At 41.5% G+C, this 18,233-nt stretch overlaps 1 protein-coding gene across 8 annotated transcripts in view; it reads right to left on the reverse strand.

Moving 5' to 3' along the window:
• LOC112234945 (regulating synaptic membrane exocytosis protein 1-like) overlaps positions 1–18,233 on the reverse strand; it is a 51,576-nt gene that overhangs the window by 21,846 nt on the left and 11,497 nt on the right. For 2 of the 8 annotated variants that reach the window (XM_042303803.1, XM_042303804.1), the window contains exons 9-18: positions 17,607–17,737; positions 17,074–17,245; positions 15,463–15,616; positions 14,952–15,011; positions 13,780–13,933; positions 6,548–6,661; positions 5,852–5,914; positions 3,171–3,260; positions 2,120–2,197; positions 1,498–1,566 (exon numbers count right to left, since the gene is read on the reverse strand). In XM_042303803.1, coding sequence (XP_042159737.1) covers positions 1,498–1,566; positions 2,120–2,197; positions 3,171–3,260; positions 5,852–5,914; positions 6,548–6,661; positions 13,780–13,933; positions 14,952–15,011; positions 15,463–15,616; positions 17,074–17,245; positions 17,607–17,737 — 1,085 coding nt within the window. The remainder of the gene's footprint in view (positions 1–1,497; positions 1,567–2,119; positions 2,198–3,170; positions 3,261–5,851; positions 5,915–6,547; positions 6,662–13,779; positions 13,934–14,951; positions 15,012–15,462; positions 15,617–17,073; positions 17,246–17,606; positions 17,738–18,233) is intronic. The other 6 variants (XM_042303806.1, XM_042303800.1, XM_042303782.1 and 3 more) reach the window with 5 other exon arrangements.

Genomic DNA, 18,233 nt, shown 5'->3' on the forward strand with positions numbered 1-18,233 from the left:
TACAACATAATGAAGGACCTTATGGCCCACAATGTAAATCATATACAACATAATGAAGGACCTTATGGCCCACAATGACCTTAAATAAATATACAACATAATGAAGGACCTTATGGCCCACAATGTAAATCATATTCAACATAATGAAGGACCTTATGGCCCACAATGTAAATCATATACAACATAATGAAGGACCTTATGGCCCACAATGTAAATCATATACAACATAATGAAGGACCTTATGGCCCACAATGTAAATCATATACAACATAATGAAGGACCTTATGGCCCACAATGTAAATCATATACAACATAATGAAGGACCTTATGGCCCACAATGTAAATCATATACAACATAATGAAGGACCTTATGGCCCACAATGTAAATCATAATCACCTTATGGCCCACAATGTAAATCATATACAACATAATGAAGGACCTTGCCCACAATGTAAATCATATACAACATAATGAAGGACCTTATCCCACAATGTAAATCATATACAACATAATGAAGGACCTTATGGCCCACAATGTAAATCATATACAACATAATGAAGGACCTTATGGCCCACAATGTAAATCATATACAACATAATGAAGGAAGGACCTTATGGCCCACAATGTAAATCATATACAACATAATGAAGGACCTTATGGCCCACAATGTAAATCATATACAACATAATGAAGGACCTTATGGCCCACAATGTAAATCATATACAACATAATGAAGGACCTTATGGCCCACAATGTAAATCATATACAACATAATGAAGGACCTTATTGTCCCACAATGTAAATCATATACAACATAATGAAGGACCTTATGGCCCACAATGTAAATCATATACAACATAATGAAGGACCTTATGGCCCACAATGTAAATCATATACAACATAATGAAACCTTATGTCCCACAATGTAAATCATATACAACATAATAATGTCCCACAATGTAAATCATATTCAACATAATGAAGGACCTTATGGCCCACAATGTAAATCATATACAACATAATGAAGGACCATGGCCCACAATGTAAATCATATACAACATAATGAAAGACCTTATGTCCACAATGTAAATCATATACAACATAATGAAGGACCTTATGGCCCACAATGTAAATCATATTCAACATAATGAAGGACCTTATGGCCCACAATGTAAATCATATACAACATAATGAAGGACCTTATGGCCCACAATGAACCAGAACACAATAAATGAAGGACATAACAAATCAAGACAGAACTAGGGCTATGGGTCTACTGACAGTACACCTTAACAACGCTCATTTAGAAAAGGTTTTGCTGTGCTGCAAAATTGCATTCACAGCAAAGTCACAATTTGTAACAATTCAGATTGACATCAGACATCAACACATTCTAGTTTTGAAGAGCGACGATCTCCATCCAGATAGAGGACATGATGAATGAGGGTGTATGAGAGAGGGATGGGGTGAATGAATGAATGAAAGAATGACCTTACCTGTCAGCCTCCAGGCCTTTCTTGCTGTTACCTCTCTGACTGTCAGGTCTGCCCAGGCTCCCTGACTGCCTGTGACGTGGAGGACATGAGAAGAAGACAAAATGGAGGATGGGTAACCCAATGGAGAAACAAAACTAAAGACAAATCTTGAATGCGCGGTCAGCTGGTGTTTTATTTCAAATAAAAGAGATGCTTTGGATGAAATGATTTTGTTTTAAAAAAAATGTTGATGCAACATTTTAGACGACTATGTTGCACTACTACATTGCTTGCTACTAACTGTTCAGAACAGAAACATCACAACACCATGACAACAGAGCACGTGGAAGTCAGATGTGTAGCAGAGGAAGCAGGAAGTCAGGTGCAGGTCTGTAAGGTGAAGCAGCAAGAGGAGCAGTAACTGCAGCGTTACAACAACCCACCAGCTTACACTGTAATCTAGAACATCTAGGAAAGCTACAAAGTGCAGGGTTAGGGTCAGGTTTAGGACAGGGCTAGCGCAAGGGTTTGGCTTATGGTTAGAGGAAATCTTTAGTAGCCACACAGTGCTAAGCAAGTACAGTAGCAGGACTGCAGCTTGGGTCCTGGGAGGTAAGGGTAGGGCTAGGTCGGTACCCAGTACCTTTCTTCCTCTGGGGAGGCCTGCTCTACTAAAATCCTGGGGCCTGCGGGCTGTCTGCGGGGCAGAGAGTTGGAGCATCTGGAGGTGTGGTGGGGTGAGGCATCCCCCAGGTGGGGAAACAGGGAGAGGGACACAGTGAGGGAGGGCTGGGTTCATGTTAGTTTAGAATGAGCTAAAAGCATTGGGATTCCCTGGCAACTAGAATGCCTCTGCTGGCCAAAACAGTCAGTGACAGTAGGTGTGAATTATTGTGCAGGTCAATGTGAAAGAGCTGTTATTGTGTAGTCACTGTGTTGCTCAGCACCTCTCAATATACACTGAGGAGTGGCGAACAAAATTGATAGATAACATATATGACAAGAACGGGTGATGTTTGTTGATTCAACGTATTAGTATACTCTGGGCAAAAAATTTTTTTTACAGTATTTGCGGGAATTAAGAAAGTTCAACTACTAAAGAAACATTGTAAACCTAGAAAAGGAGGTGCAGTAGGTTATCTCCTATAGAGGAGGATGGTGTGTGTGTACCTGTCTTTATCAGGAGAGTAGAAGTTGGTGTGTGTGTTACCTGTCTTTATCAGGAGAGTGGAGGTTGGTGTGTGTCTACCTGTCTTTATCATGAGAGTGGAGGTTGGTGTGTGTCTACCTGTCTTTATCATGAGAGTGGAGGTTGGTGTGTGTGTGTACCTGTCTTTATCAGGAGAGTGGAGGTTGATGTGTGTGTTACCTGTCTTTATCAGGAGAGTGGAGGTTTGTGTGTGTGTTACCTGTCTTTATCAGGAGAGTGGAGGTTGGTGTGTGTCTACCTGTCTTTATCATGAGAGTGGTGGTTGGTGTGTGTGTGTACCTGTCTTTATCAGGAGAGTGGAAGTTGGTGTGTGTCTACCTGTCCTGTCTTTATCATGAGTGGAGTGGTGGTTGGTGTGTGTGTGTACCTGTCTTTATCAGGAGAGTGGAAGTTGGTGTGTGTGTACCTGTCTTTATCAGGAGAGTGGAGGATGGTGTGTGTGTACCTGTCTTTATCAGGAGAGTGGAAGTTGGTGTGTGTGTACCTGTCTTTATCAGGAGAGTGGAGGTTGGTGTCAGGTCTGAGGCAGGTGGTGCTGGCACTCCTCACCCGGTCCAGACTGGGCTGCAGATCACTACAGTAGCACAGAGGGAAGGGAAGGAAGGAAAAAGAGGAAGAGAGGCGGGACGGAGTGAAAGGAAGCGTGCAAGACAGAGAGAAGGAATGGTAGAGTGAGAAAAAACAAAGAAAGAGAGAGAGAATCGAGGGAAATAAAGAGTCCAAGACAGAAGGAAGGAATTGCAAATAGAGGTGGGAGGGGGAAACGAGAAACAGAAAGAAAAGAAGGAACAAACATTAGATACAGAACAAACTTATAAGGGGGTTGTAAAACCTCCATTCATTACAATAGTGGTCCTTTGCGGCCAAACTGTACAGTCAGTCCACCTGATGAGAAGGTTGGAGCGTTGCCATGGGAACTTGCTCTTGGTGGAGGGGGAGAGTGGACTGGGTGAAATTTGCGTGAGCAGACATACTATAGCAAAAATACTCTCTATCACACACACACAATCTCTTTCTCTCTCACTTCTCTCTGGCAGGGAGCCTACTACAGTCGAGGACCTTGTCATTTGTCATGTCATGGTCTTTGTTGCAGCCATGGATGTCAACACAACACTGGAAAAGATGCTGTGTCCAACTGGCATCTCTTGCCTCACATGACACAGAGCCCCAATGTATGCTATGGTTTGCAGTGTGCCAATAAGGACTTAGTTGATCATTGTTTAATACAGTCAACCCTGTTGTGTGTCCTGTGGTCTTCCACAAGTTGAGGTTAAGGATGATCCCTGACAAAGGGATGGACGGTGGAGTGCAACGGCAGGCCTTTTGGGCGGCAGGAGAGGGTCATCTGTGGGGTCGGGGGTGGAGAGGTGAAGTCCGTTGGGGGTGGGAGGGCAGAGGACGATGGGAGCGGGGCAATGGGTTTCTTACCTAACGGTGACCTCATCAGTGAACCTGAGCACACGGTGCGTGAGAACGCTACGGGAGGCGGGACCGCCCCCTCCCTGATGCCCCCGGGGAGGCTTGCTCTTTAGGCATGCAGGGAGGGTGTTGCTACACGCGTGTGAATCCGTGGTAGATGGTATAGACGCATGCAAGAAAGGGAAAGAAAAACTAGATTTGACGTGCATGCAAAGGGAATGAGAGGCCAAATAATGAACCATGATAAAGACGTACAAGGAAACCCAACAGTGACACTGAAGTCAACAAACAAACCATATAAAAACAGCAATGCAATAAATATGTCAGATGGACATCCCTGGAGCTTGAGGCAAGGAGGAGGAATATCCAGATTTGACACCAGAATATCACATCTACTCCATCCTAATCCCCATTCTCAGTATTTCCTCTCCCCAACTACTGTGTAGTGATGGGGGATTGTCTGATGGAGGCCCAAGACATAGATGACAACAGAGGACACGGTGAAAGTAGGGATGTAGGGATGGGGGATTGTCCTGCCGTTCATTATATGTATGGAGATTAAATGTAATGCTGATTATATAAATCCATCTAGACAGATTTTAACGTGGCAAAGCATTACAGCATGGGGAAACCAAGCATGTAATATATCTACTGTATATAGGACAGTACATAGGATTATAGTTTTAAAATATACAGTGAAGTACTACTATAGTACTACTGTAACAGATCTGGTCCAGGGTCATCATATTATAATCAATAATAATTTGGTGGATGCTTATATTTGTCCAATTGGAAATGTGTTTTTTTTGCATATCCCAACTCCCCCTGAGACACCCTCGGAGAGTGGTACCACATCGAATCTGTAAAGCTCTGTTAGGGGTCGGTGTGGGGAATCAATCACGTTGAGAGAACGTTGATACAACATCATAAGCCACAAAATGTCAACGATGAGTTGAGTTCAGGTTTTGGGGAAGAGTAAAAGGAAAGAGAGCAGGGTTTTCTTATTCTACTCTCTTACCTGTATATGTCCTTGTGTATACCATTGACTAATAGGGGCATTTTGGGTGGTAGTGTATTGCTGGACCTAGCTACGCCCCTGTGTAGTTATTTGAGTGTAGACCGTGCATTGATTGAGAGGGAAAAAAACAGAAGAGGGGAAAAAACAACACAATTCTATAAATAAAACAAAAATAACATTAATCTGCTATAGATAAAAATGTTCAGACAAAAATGTAATTCACCAAGAGAGATTTTCATACTATTCTGAGATAAACGATAGAGCTATTCTGTAATCTATGATAATCTGTTTAAAACCCAATATATACATTTTTATGGTGTCATGGAGTGTGTGTGGTACTATTTTTGGCCTCTCAGGTGAAAAAATAAGTCCCTTTGTGTCTGGAACGAATTCATCGATATTCTAAAAATAGATCAAGCTGAATGCATTAGAAAGACGACTTTCACATTGTCCACCTTCTATGCAGGTAGACACAAAAAGCGAACATTGATGCAGCACATGGAATAGGAACACATCACATTGAACAAAAACTTTGCCACGTGATACATAACATACACTCTCTATATCACAACCATAGACTGTAGTATCACTGACCGAGTTAACATGGCGCTGTTGACATTGAATGACAATGCAATGAATGATGGGTAATACAATAGAAGAAAGATGGTGGGTAGAGGGACGATAACAGTAACGTCTCTGGCTTTTTGGTTGTTGTTGTTTTTGTTTACCTGTTTGTGTGCAGGCACTCGGCACTCCCGCCTCGGATAGACCTGTGCATCTCGAGGACCTCACTGTGATTGCCATGGCGATGGGTGAACCGAACAACCAATCAAAAACAACAACGTAAGAGGATGGTCAAATCAGACAAACCCGCTCATGAGAAATGAATGAGAAGAAATCATGAAATCATAATTTTGATTCAGCATCAATAATAATAAATATGATATTCAACTTTTAGTAAGAGACTTTTGCATTAGACTGTTAGTCGTATTAGTGATTATTAGTATAGAACAGTACTAACGTAGCCTGCTATTCCACTTGTCCTTGGAGTATCCAACACTTTCAACCTCAAAAATGAAAAGCTAGTTGTCAACCTCTTTGAAATAATTGGGCAAAAAAGAATACTGTACTTCTAAAGGTATTTGATTGCAAATGAGCGAAATAAGAAGGAAACCATGTCGGCATCAACTCCTATATTGTACTCAAAGCTCTTCTCAAATTATATACTCCAAAGTATATCCTTATTGTACACAAACACTGGAAATGCATAACCTGCACACACTCTCTCCCTGCCATAAACCACCAAATTATTCTCAGACCGGCTGTAATCTTAAACTCCCTGATACAGTACCTACATCATCTAACGTCTAACCTCCTCCCTAATAAACAAAGGCCACCAGCCACCACTGTCTGGGTGATGTTACCTGTCCTCGGAGTACTCGTAGTCCGAGTCCCCGGAGCGGTGCTCCCCGTGGGAGTCATGGTAACGAGAGGGGGAGCAGGAGTGGTGGCGGTTCTGATGGATCTCATCCAGACTCCTGATGGGGTAGGACATAGAGAGGAGTGTTACTGAGGTTTTGGTTACAGAGTGTTACTGTGATAACATTTAGCTAATAAGGTTGGTTATGTCATAGTGTGGACATAAAAGGAAATTGATTTGAGCCATAAGAGTGTGCTGAAGAGTCAACCCGGGGGTATGAATGAATGTGAACAATAGTGAAGACATGAAAACTATGAAATAGCACATCTGGAATCATGTAATAACCAAAAAAAGTGTTAACTTCTTAAGGTATAGGGGGCAGAATTTTAACTTTTGGATAAATAGCGTGCCCAATTTCAACGTCCTGCTACTCATGCCAAGAATATAAGATATGCATAGTATTAGTAGATTTGGATAGAAAACACTCTGAAGTTTCTAAAAACTGTTTGAATCATGTCTGTGAGTATAACAGAACTTATGTAGCAGGCAAAACCCCAAGGACTAACTGCTCAGATTTTTTTTTTGAGGTCTCTGTCTGTTCAGTGAGTTCTCATTGGGAAACGATATTTCTTAGGCACTTGTTTTCAGTTCCTACCGCTTCCACTGGACGTCACCAGTCTTTGGAATTTGGTTGAGGTTATTCCTTTGTGCAATGAAGAAGTACGGCCATCTAGGAAATGGGTAACACTGTTGAGAGTTGCGCAAGACTTGAAAAGTAGCGTAGGTTTGTCATCTTCCACAGATAGACCCGTCTTCAATTTGATCGATTATTAACGTTTAAAAATACCTAAAGTTGTATTACAAAAGTAGTTTGAAATGTTTTGGCGAAGTTTACAGGCAACTTTTGAGATATTTTGTAGTGACGTTGTGCAATTTGGAAGCTGTTTTTTTCTGGATCAAACGCGCCAAATAAATGGACATTTTGGATATATATGGACGGAATTAATCGAAGAAAAGGACCAATTGTGATGTTTATGGGACATATTGGAGTGCCAACAAAAGAAGCTCGTCAAAGGTAAGGCATGTTTTATATTTTATTTCTGCGTTTTGTGTAGCGCCAGCAGGGTTGAAATACTACTCTCTTTGTTTACTGTTGTGCTATCATCAAATAATAGCTTCTTATGCTTTCGCCGAAAAGCCTTTTTAAAATCTGACATGTTGGCTGGATTCACAACGAGTGTAGCTTTAATTTAGTATCTTACATATGTGATTTAATGAAAGTTTGATTTTTATATCATTTTATTTGAATTTTCCGCACTGCATTTTCCCTGGCTTTTGGCCAAGTGGGACAAATCAAAATATATTTAAAATGTTAGATTCTTCAAAGTAGCCACCCTTTGCCTTGTTAACAGCTTTGCACACTCATGACATTCTCTCAACCAACTTCATGAGGAATTGACAGCGTTCCCACATATGCTAAGCACTTGTTGGCTGCTTTTTCTTTACTTGTGTGGTACAACTCATCACCAAACCATCTAATTTGGGTTGAAGTTGGGTGATAGTGGAGGCCAGGTCATCTTATGCAGCATTCCATCACTCTCCTTCTTGGTCAAATAGCCCTTACACAGCCTGGAGGTGTGTTGGGTCATTGTCCTGTTGAAAAACAAATGATAGCCCCACTAAGCGCTAAGCAGATGGGATGGCGTATCGCTGCAGAATGCTGTGGTAGCCATGCTGGTTAAATGTGCCTTGAATTCTAAATAAATTACTAACAGAGCAAAGCACCCCCACACCATCACACCTTCTCCTCCGTGCTTCACGTGGGAACCAAACAAGCGGAGATCATCCATTCACCTACCCTGCGTCTCACAAAAACACGGCGGTTGGAACCAAAAATCAGAAATTTGGACTCATCAGACCAAATTACACATTTCCACTGGTCTAATGTCCATTGTTCGTGTTTCTTGGCCCAAGCAAGTCCCTTCTTCTTATTGGTGTCCTTTAGTAGTGGCTTCTTGGCAGCAATAAGACCATGAAGGCCTGATCCACGCAGTCTCCTCTGAACAGATGATGTTGAGATGTGTCTGTTACTTGAACTCTGTGAAGCACTTATTTGAGCTGCAATTTTTGAGGCTGGTAACTCTACTGAACTTATCCTCTGCAGCAGAGGTATCTCTGGGCCTTCCTTTCCTGTGGCAGTCATTATGAGAGCCAGTTTCATCATAGCGCTTGATGGTTTTCCCGGATTGACTGACTTTCATATCTCAAAGTAATGATGAACTGTCGTTTCTCTTTGCTTATTTGAGCTGTTCTTGCCATAATATGGACTTGGCATTTTACAAAATAGGGCTATCTTCTGTATACCACCCCAACCTTGTTACAACACAACTGATTGGCTCAAACACATTCAGAAGGAAAGAAATTCCACAAGATAACTTTTAACAAAGAATATCAAATGTAAAATATATTTTGATTTGTTTGTCATGCCCTGACCTTAGAGAGAGGTTTTAACTCTCTATTTGGTTAGGTCAGGGTGTGATTTAGGGTGGGCATTCTATGTTGTCTATTTCTTTGTTTTTGGCCGAGTATGGTTCCCAATCAGAGGCAGCTGTCTATTGTTGTCTCTGATTGGGGATCATACTTAGGCAGCCCTTTTTCTCACTTTCTGTTGTGGGATCTTGTTTTTGTATAGTTGCCTTGTGCACTGCAATACTGCATGTTTGTTATATTCTTTGTTGTTTTTGTTGTAAGTTTCACTATTAATGAATGTGGAACTCTATGCACGCTGCACCTTGGTCCGATCCATTCAACAAACATAACATTGTTTAACTTCTCTAGGGTAGGGGGCAGCATTTGGAATTTTGGATGTAAAGCGTGCCCAAATTAAACGGCCTTCTACTCAGGCCCAGAAGATAGGATATGCATATAATTAGTAGATTTGGATAGAAAACACTAAAGTTTCCAAAACTGTTAAAATAATGTCTGTGAGTATAACAGAACTGATTTAGCAGGGGAAAACCTGAGAAAAATCCATTCAGGAAGTAGGATTTTTGTTGTTGTTGTAGTTTTCTATTCAATGCCATTACAGTATCCAGTGACTTAGGGCTCAAATTGCAGTTCCTATGCCTTCCACTAGATGCCAACAGTCTTTAGAAATTGTTTCAGGCTTGTAATCTGAAAAATTAGAGAGTAGAGCAGTCTGAATTAGTGGACCCTGCCGTGTCACAGAGCTTTTTCATGTGCACGACCGAGAGAATGCCTTTCTTGTTTACCTTTTATATATATATATATATATATATTTATATATATATATATATATTTTTTTAACATTTTTTTTTCACCTTTATTTAACCAGGTAGGCTAGTTGAGAACAAGTTCTCATTTGCAACTGCGACCTGGCCAAGATAAAGCATAGCAGTGTGAACAGACAACACAGAGTTACACATGGAGTAAACAATTAACAAGTCAATAACACAGTAGAAAAAAAGAGTCTATATACATTGTGTGCAAAAGGCATGAGGAGGTAGGCGAATAATTACAATTTTGCAGATTAACACTGGAGTGATAAATGATCAGATGGTCATGTACAGGTAGAGATATTGGTGTGCAAAAGAGCAGAAAAGTAAATAAATAAAAACAGTAAGGGGATGAGGTAGGTAAAACTGGGTGGGCTATGTACCGATAGACTATGTACAGCTGCAGCGATCGGTTAGCTGCTCAGATAGCAGATGTTTGAAGTTGGTGAGGGAGATAAAAGTCTCCAACTTCAGCGATTTTTTGCAATTCGTTCCAGTCACAGGCAGCAGAGAACTGGAACGAAAGGTGGCCAAATGAGGTGTTGGCTTTAGGGATGATCAGTGAGATACACCTGCTGGAGCGCGTGCTACGGGTGGGTGTTGCCATCGTGACCAGTGAACTTGTAGATGTGACTTGTAGATGACCTGGAGCCAGTGGGTCTGGCGACGAATATGTAGCGAGGGCCAGCCGACTAGAGCATACAGGTCGCAGTGGTGGGTGGTATAAGGTGCTTTAGTAACAAAACGGATGGCACTGTGATAAACTGCATCCAGTTTGCTGAGTAGAGTGTTGGAAGCTATTTTGTAGATGACATCGCCAAAGTCGAGGATCGGTAGGATAGTCAGTTTTACTAGGGTAAGTTTGGCGGCGTGAGTGAAGGAGGCTTTGTTGCGGAATAGAAAGCCGACTCTAGATTTGATTTTAGATTGAAGATGTTTGATATGAGTTTGGAAGGAGAGTTTACAGTCTAGCCAGACACCTAGGTACTTATAGATGTCCACATATTCAAGGTCGGAACCATCCAGGGTGGTGATGCTAGTCGGGCGTGCGGGTGCAGGCAGCGAACGGTTGAAAAGCATGCATTTGGTTTTACTAGCGTTTAAGAGCAGTTGGAGGCCACGGAAGGAGTGTTGTATGGCATTGAAGCTTGTTTGGAGGTTAGATAGCACAGTGTCCAAGGACGGGCCGGAAGTATACAGAATGGTGTCGTCTGCGTAGAGGTGGATCAGGGAATCGCCCGCAACAAGAGCAACATCATTGATATATACAGAGAAAAGAGTCGGCCCGAGAATTGAACCCTGTGGCACCCCCATAGAGACTGCCAGAGGACCGGACAGCATGCCCTCCGATTTGACACACTGAACTCTGTCTGCAAAGTAGTTGGTGAACCAGGTAAGGCAGTCATCAGAAAAACCGACAACGTTATTGTCCGGTTGCAATATTATCGATTATTTAGGCTAAAAACAACCTGAGGATTGAATATAAACATCGTTTGACATGTTTCTATGAACTTTACGGATACAATTTAGATTTTTTGTCTGCCTGTTGTGACTGCGTTTGAGCCTGTGGATTACTGAAGAAAACATGCGAACAAAATGGAGGTTTTCGAATATAAAGAGAGACTTTATTGAACAAAAGGAACATGTGTATTGAATAAATGTATGTCTTCTGAGTGCAACCACATGAAGATCATCAAAGGTAAGTGATGATCAAAGGTAAGTGATTAATTAACATACCCTAGAGAGGTTAACACTTTTTTGGTGACTACATGATTCCATAAGTGTTATTTCATAGTTGTGATGTCTTCACTATTATTCTACAATGTAGAAAATAGTACAAATAAAGAAAAACCCTTGAATGAGTAGCTGTGTCCACCCGGTACTGTATATATACAGTGCATTGCAAAAGTATTCACCCCTTTGCGTTTTTCCTATTTTGTTGCATTACAACCTGTAATTTAAATAGATTTTTATTTGGATTTCATGTAATGGACATACACAAAATAGTCCAAATTGGTGAAATGAAAAAAATTACTTGTTTCAAAAAATGAAAAATGGAAAAGTGGTGCGTGCATATGTATTCTCCCCCTATGCGATGAAGCCCCAAAATAAGATCTGGTGCGCAACCAATTACCTTCAGAAGTCACATAATTAATTAAATAAAGTCCACCTGTGTGCAATCTAAGTGTCACATGATCTGTCACATGATCTCAGTATATATACAACTGAAAAACCCCAGAGTCTGCAACACCACTAAGCAAGGGGCACCACCAAGCAAGCGGCACCATGAAGACCAAGGAGCTCTCCAAACAGGTCAGGGACAAAGTTGTGGAGAAGTACAGATCAGGGTTGGGTCATAAAAAAATATCAGAAACTTTGAACATCCCACGGACCACCATTAAATACATTATTAAAAAATGGAAAGAATATGGCACCACAACAAACCTGCCAAGAGAGGGCCGGCCACCAAAACTCACAAACCAGGCAAGGAGGGCATTAATCAGAGAGTCAACAAAGATACCAAATATAGTCCTGAAGGAGCTGCAAAGCTCCACAGCTGAGATTGGAGTATCTGTCCATAGGACCACTTTAAGCAGTATATTCCACAGAGCTGGGCTTCACGGAAGAGTGGCCAGAAAAAAGCCATTGCTAATAGAAAAAAATAAGAAAACCCAGTTTGGTGTTTGCCAAAAGGCATGTGGGAGACTCCCCAAACATATGGACAAAGGTACTCTAGTCAGATGAGACTAAAATGTATCTTTTTGGCCATCAAGGAAAATGCTATGTATGGCACAAACCCAACACCTCCCATCACCTCGAGAACACCATCCCCACAGTGAAGCATGGTGGTGGCAGCATCATGCTGTGGGGATGTTTTTCATCAGCAGGGATTGGGAACCTGGTCAGAATTGAAGGAATGATGGATGGCTCAAAATACAGGGAAATTCTTGAAGGAAACGTGTTTCAATCTTCCAGAGATTTGAGACTGGGACGGAGGTTCACCTTCCAGCAGGACAATGACCCTAAGCATACTGCTAAAGCAACACTCGAGTGGTTTAAGGGGAAACATTTAAATGTCTTGGAATGAAGTAGTCATAGCCCAGACCTCAATCCAATTGATAATCTGTGGTATGATTTAACGATTGCTGTACACCAACAGGAACCCATCAGCCTTGAAGGAGCTGAAGCAGTTTTGCCTTGAAGAATGGGCAAGAATCCCAGAGGCTAGATGTGCCAAGCTTATAGTGACATATCCCAAGAGACTTACAGCTGCAATTGCTGCAAAACGTGCCTCTACAAAGCATTGACTTTGGGGAGGGTGAATAGTTATGCACGCTCAAGTTTTCAGTTTTTTTGTCTGATTTCTTGTTTGTTTCACAATAAAAAATAATTTGCATCTTCAAAGTGGTAGGCATGTTGTGTAAATCAAATGATACAACCCCCCCTCCCCCCAAAAAATGTTTTTTTATTTTAATACCAGATTTTAAGGCAGGGAAAGAGAGACAAAAGAGAGAAATAAAGAAAAAGAGAAGAGAGAGAGAGAAAGAAAGAGAGAGAGAGAGAGGGAGAAAGAGAGAGAAAGAGTGAGTGAGAGCAAGAGAAAGAGGGAGAAAGCGAGCGAGAGAGAAAGGGAAAGAGAGAGAAAAAAGAGAGAAAGAAAGAAAAAGAGAAAGAGAGCGAGAGAGAAAGAAAGAAAGAGAGAAAAAAGAGAGGGAGGGAGAAAGAGAGAAAAAAGAGAGAGAAAGAAAGAGATGAAGATAGAGAACAAGAAAGAAAGAGAGAAAAAAGAGAAAGAGAAAGAGAGAGAGAAAGAAGAATGCAGATGTGTGTGGGTGTAGTCTCATCGAGAACCAGGCAGCGTGACAACAACGTGATTCCGATGTATGGCTACGCAAAGACTACTTTAGGTATATCTGTGTGATACAAAAACTGCAGCTACCTCTGCATGGGGACGTGTGCAGGGCGGGAGCGGGCCCTTGTTATGTCCTCTCGGTGAGGGGACACAGATCTGGAGCGGTGCTGGGCCAGTCTCTGCTGCTCTGGGACAGTCAGGGTGCTGTTCCTCTCCCTCTCCCTCGAGTTACGCTCTGCACCTACACACATACGGAGAAGGAATCAGCAGTCGTAGCATGTTACCTGCTGACAAAATGTGTCAGTGTTGAGCACCGCCACTCAACATTCACTACGCCTTCTGGTGATCGCTTGGTTCCCCCAAAACTACAGAGATCATGCTGGTGCTCAGCTTCTATTAATATAGTGGCCCATAGCAGCTCTAGTCTGATCAAACCCATGCCATGTGAGGGAGCTGAGAGGACAAATGATACAGACTGCAAACTGTAGCACATCAGAGTGGGATATTTTACACGGGAAGTTTTTTGGTTACATATGAAGAGTTGCTTTGGATAGTTACACCAGGTATTGAGCTAACTTGTGTACCGGACTGTTTCTGCATTCCATAAAGTTACCCCATTGCCAGCTTGCAATGGCAACCAGGCTAAGGCAGAAACTGTCTGGCACCCAGGCTAAGTAGCCTTATACCCTTTTTGAAATAGCCGAGCCAGAACAGCACAGTTCATGTTGACCCTATGGTGCGAATCAGGCACTGGTTTATACACCGTATCCTTGTCTTGTTGTCTTGAGTCACTACTACTTCAGGCTCTACTACCAGACATGCAGGTGACAGCGTCAGTGGAATGGACAGCGACATCATGGCTCTATAGCTCCATGCACTCAGTGCTCCCAGTGGATCTGCTCTACAAGCTGCATTACTACAGTCCGGCAGAGGAGGAGAAAGGATGTGTACAGTATCATGGCAGAACACATACCATAATAGAATTGTAGTAATACCATAGTATCGTTGTAGTATATGTTGGTATTACAAAGGGCTGTAATCAGAGTTAAATCCAAAGTGTGGGGTCAAATTGGGAACCAATGACATTTTTTCCCCAATGTAAAACATCTCTGAGGTTGTCAGTTGGGATCAAATGAAGTAGCCCATGGTTAGATAGACTGGGGTATGAGAGGAGCTGTAAAGTGGTCACACCTCTCTCCTCCAGTGCTGGACTCTTACTACTTGAAGCTGGGTAACAGTAACCATGCCCACCCACCCACCTTCAGATACTACCGCTATACCTGTATCATCAAACTCTGTGTCAATGATGCGATGGGACCCTGCACAACAGTGGATAGACACGCACACACACACAAGGTAGGGTTACACACGCACAGTAGGGTAGAGGGTTTACACACAGTAGGGTTGAGAATTTCCATGGCAGTTGCGATCGATCTCGCACACACAGGAAACAAGTTCATAGGAAGTTCATCTTGGCATACTGTAGCAGGGAGAATCTATAGCCGAGGTCAGTGTCAATACACCACACACACACAATGTATATACTGTACACACATACACACACATGAACGCAAGCATGCAAGCACACACACTCTCTCGATCTCTCTCACACACATACGCACGCAAGCATGCAAGCACACACACTCTCTCGATCTCTCTCACACACATACGCACGCACGCGCACACACACACACACACACACACACACACACACACACACACACACACACACACACACACACACACACACACACACACAACAAGACTTACTCTGTAGTTTCTTGCTGGGGCTGTCGTGAGAGGCGTGTCTGCGCGGGAGGTAAGGGGATGGCTGGGGCAGAGGTAGAGAGGACACGTCGTGGGTCTGGAGTTTATACCAGTGAGGGATGTCGTCCAGCAGGGCAGTCTCCAGCTCTATCAGGATCTAGGAGTGAGAGGGAAGAGAGGGAAGAAGGAGGAGGAGAGAAAGTCAGAGACATACAGAACAAGACAATTTCAGCATAGAGGACATGATGGCATCCATCTGTGGTTCTCTGTGCGTGTTTGAGTTTGCAAGTGTGTGTGGATACGTGCAAAGGAATGTGTGTGTGTTTTGTTTTCTGTGTATACTGTTTCATTTCAAGTTTCATTTCGAGTTTCATTTCAAAACAATATACAGTATATTCATTTTCACAAATGTTGGTAAATTAGCTTTCGTTGTTTAAAGAAATGATCGACGAGGTCTTATCCAGAATGACTTAGTGAGTGCATTTATCTTAAGATAGCCAGGTAAGACAACCACATATCACAGTCAAATATACATTCCATTCCAGCTAACCAATGGGTATATAGCATTTTGCAAAACAGCAAAAGATTCATACACATGAATCTAAAATCTATTAAATACAAATCTGAGAACAGTAATAATTTACACACAAATATAATATCTATGAATAAAATATGAGAACAGTAATAATTTACACACAAATATAATATCTATGAATAAAATATGAGAACAGTAATAATTTACACAAAAATGAAGATACTATTCAAATGTACTATAAACAGTGTGTATGTATGTATGTATGTATGTATGTATGTATGTATGTATGTATGTATGTATGTATGTATGTATGTATGTATGTATGTATGTATGTATGTATGTATGTATGTATGTATGTATGTATGTATGTATGTATGTATATATGTATGTATGTATGTATGTATGTATATATGTATGTATGTATGTATGTATGTATGTATGTATGTATGTATGTATGTATGTATGTATGTATGTATGTATGTATGTATGTATGTATGTATGTATGTATGTATGTATGTATGTATGTATGTATGTATGTATGTATGTATGTATGTATGTATGTATGTATGTATGTATGTATGTATGTATGTATGTATGTATGTATGTATGTATGTATGTATGTATGTATGTATGTATGTATGTATGTATGTATGTATGTATGTATGTATGTATGTATGTATGTATGTATGTATGTATGTATGTATGTATGTATGTATGTATGTATGTATGTATGTATGTATGTATGTATGTATGTATGTATGTATGTATGTATGTATGTATGTATGTATGTATGTATGTATGTATGTATGTATGTATGTATGTATGTATGTATGTATGTATGTATGTATGTATGTATGTATGTATGTATGTATGCATGTATGTATGTATGTATGTATGTATGTATGTATGTATGTATGTATGTATGTATGTATGTATGTATGTATGTATGTATGTATGTATGTATGTATGTATGTGTGTATGTATGTATGTATGTAAGTATGTATGTATGTATGTATGTATGTATGTATATATGTGTGTGTGTGTGTGTGCGTGTGTGTGCACGTGTGTGTGTATCTTACCTCTCCCAGGAAGTCACTCTCCTCCTCCTGTATTCTAGGTTGGTCCCAGACAGTGATCTCCAGCATGCGTTCTCTGAAGTCCCTGCGGTGGACGTGGGAGTACAGGAACGTCTGGTTCCACTTGGGCCCAGAGCTCTTCTTTACCGTCTTGGTCCTGCGCTTGCTCTTATCACTGGGAACATGACAGGGGAGAAGGCAGAGGAATGTTAGGAGAGGGAAGACGAACCTTAGAAGGAGAGTCAAAGGAAGTCAGCGAGTCATGTATGTAGCTGTCACATACTGTCCCCAAATAAGGGTCTGTGACTCACTATAAGGATGGTGAAATATAACAGAAAACTACATAGACAGGAAGCAAATCAGAAGAGAATGTGTTGACAGTGTGTTTAAAGTATATTGGTTACTGTTACATTAAAAAAAACTATCTTTTTATGTACAATGTTGAACCCCTGGTAATATACTTCAGTAATTACTGTGTGTTTACACAGGTATAACAACTACTTAACGTTAGCCCTAGTAATATGAGACCGGTTTACCTTCGGTCAGGGAGGAAGTACATCTTGACGTAGGGGTTCCTGGGTCGCCCGTCCGGTCGGGGGGGCAGGTCTATGGCTTGAAGGACGTTGACGATCAGTTGATGGCCCACTTTGTCATACCACAGCTTTACCTAGGAACAACATCATGGGATTAGATGAATGTGACTGAATGAATACAGTTAGAGTAGACCATTGGTTGTGGATTACACAGGACATTGTGAAAAGTGAAATATAGGCAATTTATCAATTTGTCTGACTGTTTGTTCGTAAATCCGTCCATCCATCCACACATCCATGTATCCAGCCCCCCCCCAGTACAGTCCAGTATAGTCCAGTGTAGATCCAGTACAGTCCAGTATAGTCCAGTATAGTCTAGTATAGATCCAATATAGTCCAGTACAGTCCAGTATAGTCCAGTGTAGATCCAGTGCAGTCCAGTGTAGATCCAGTATAGCCCAGTACAGTCCAGTATAGTCCAGCACAGTCCAGTATAGTCCAGTGTAGATCCAGTGCAGTCCAGTGTAGATCCAGTATAGCCCAGTACAGTCCAGTATAGTCCAGCACAGTCCAGTACAGTCCAGTATAGTTTAGTACAGACCAGTGTAGATCCAGTATAGCCCAGTACAG

This window comes from Oncorhynchus tshawytscha, linkage group LG02 (genome assembly GCF_018296145.1).
Source record: "Oncorhynchus tshawytscha isolate Ot180627B linkage group LG02, Otsh_v2.0, whole genome shotgun sequence".
NCBI lineage: Eukaryota > Metazoa > Chordata > Actinopteri > Salmoniformes > Salmonidae > Oncorhynchus > Oncorhynchus tshawytscha.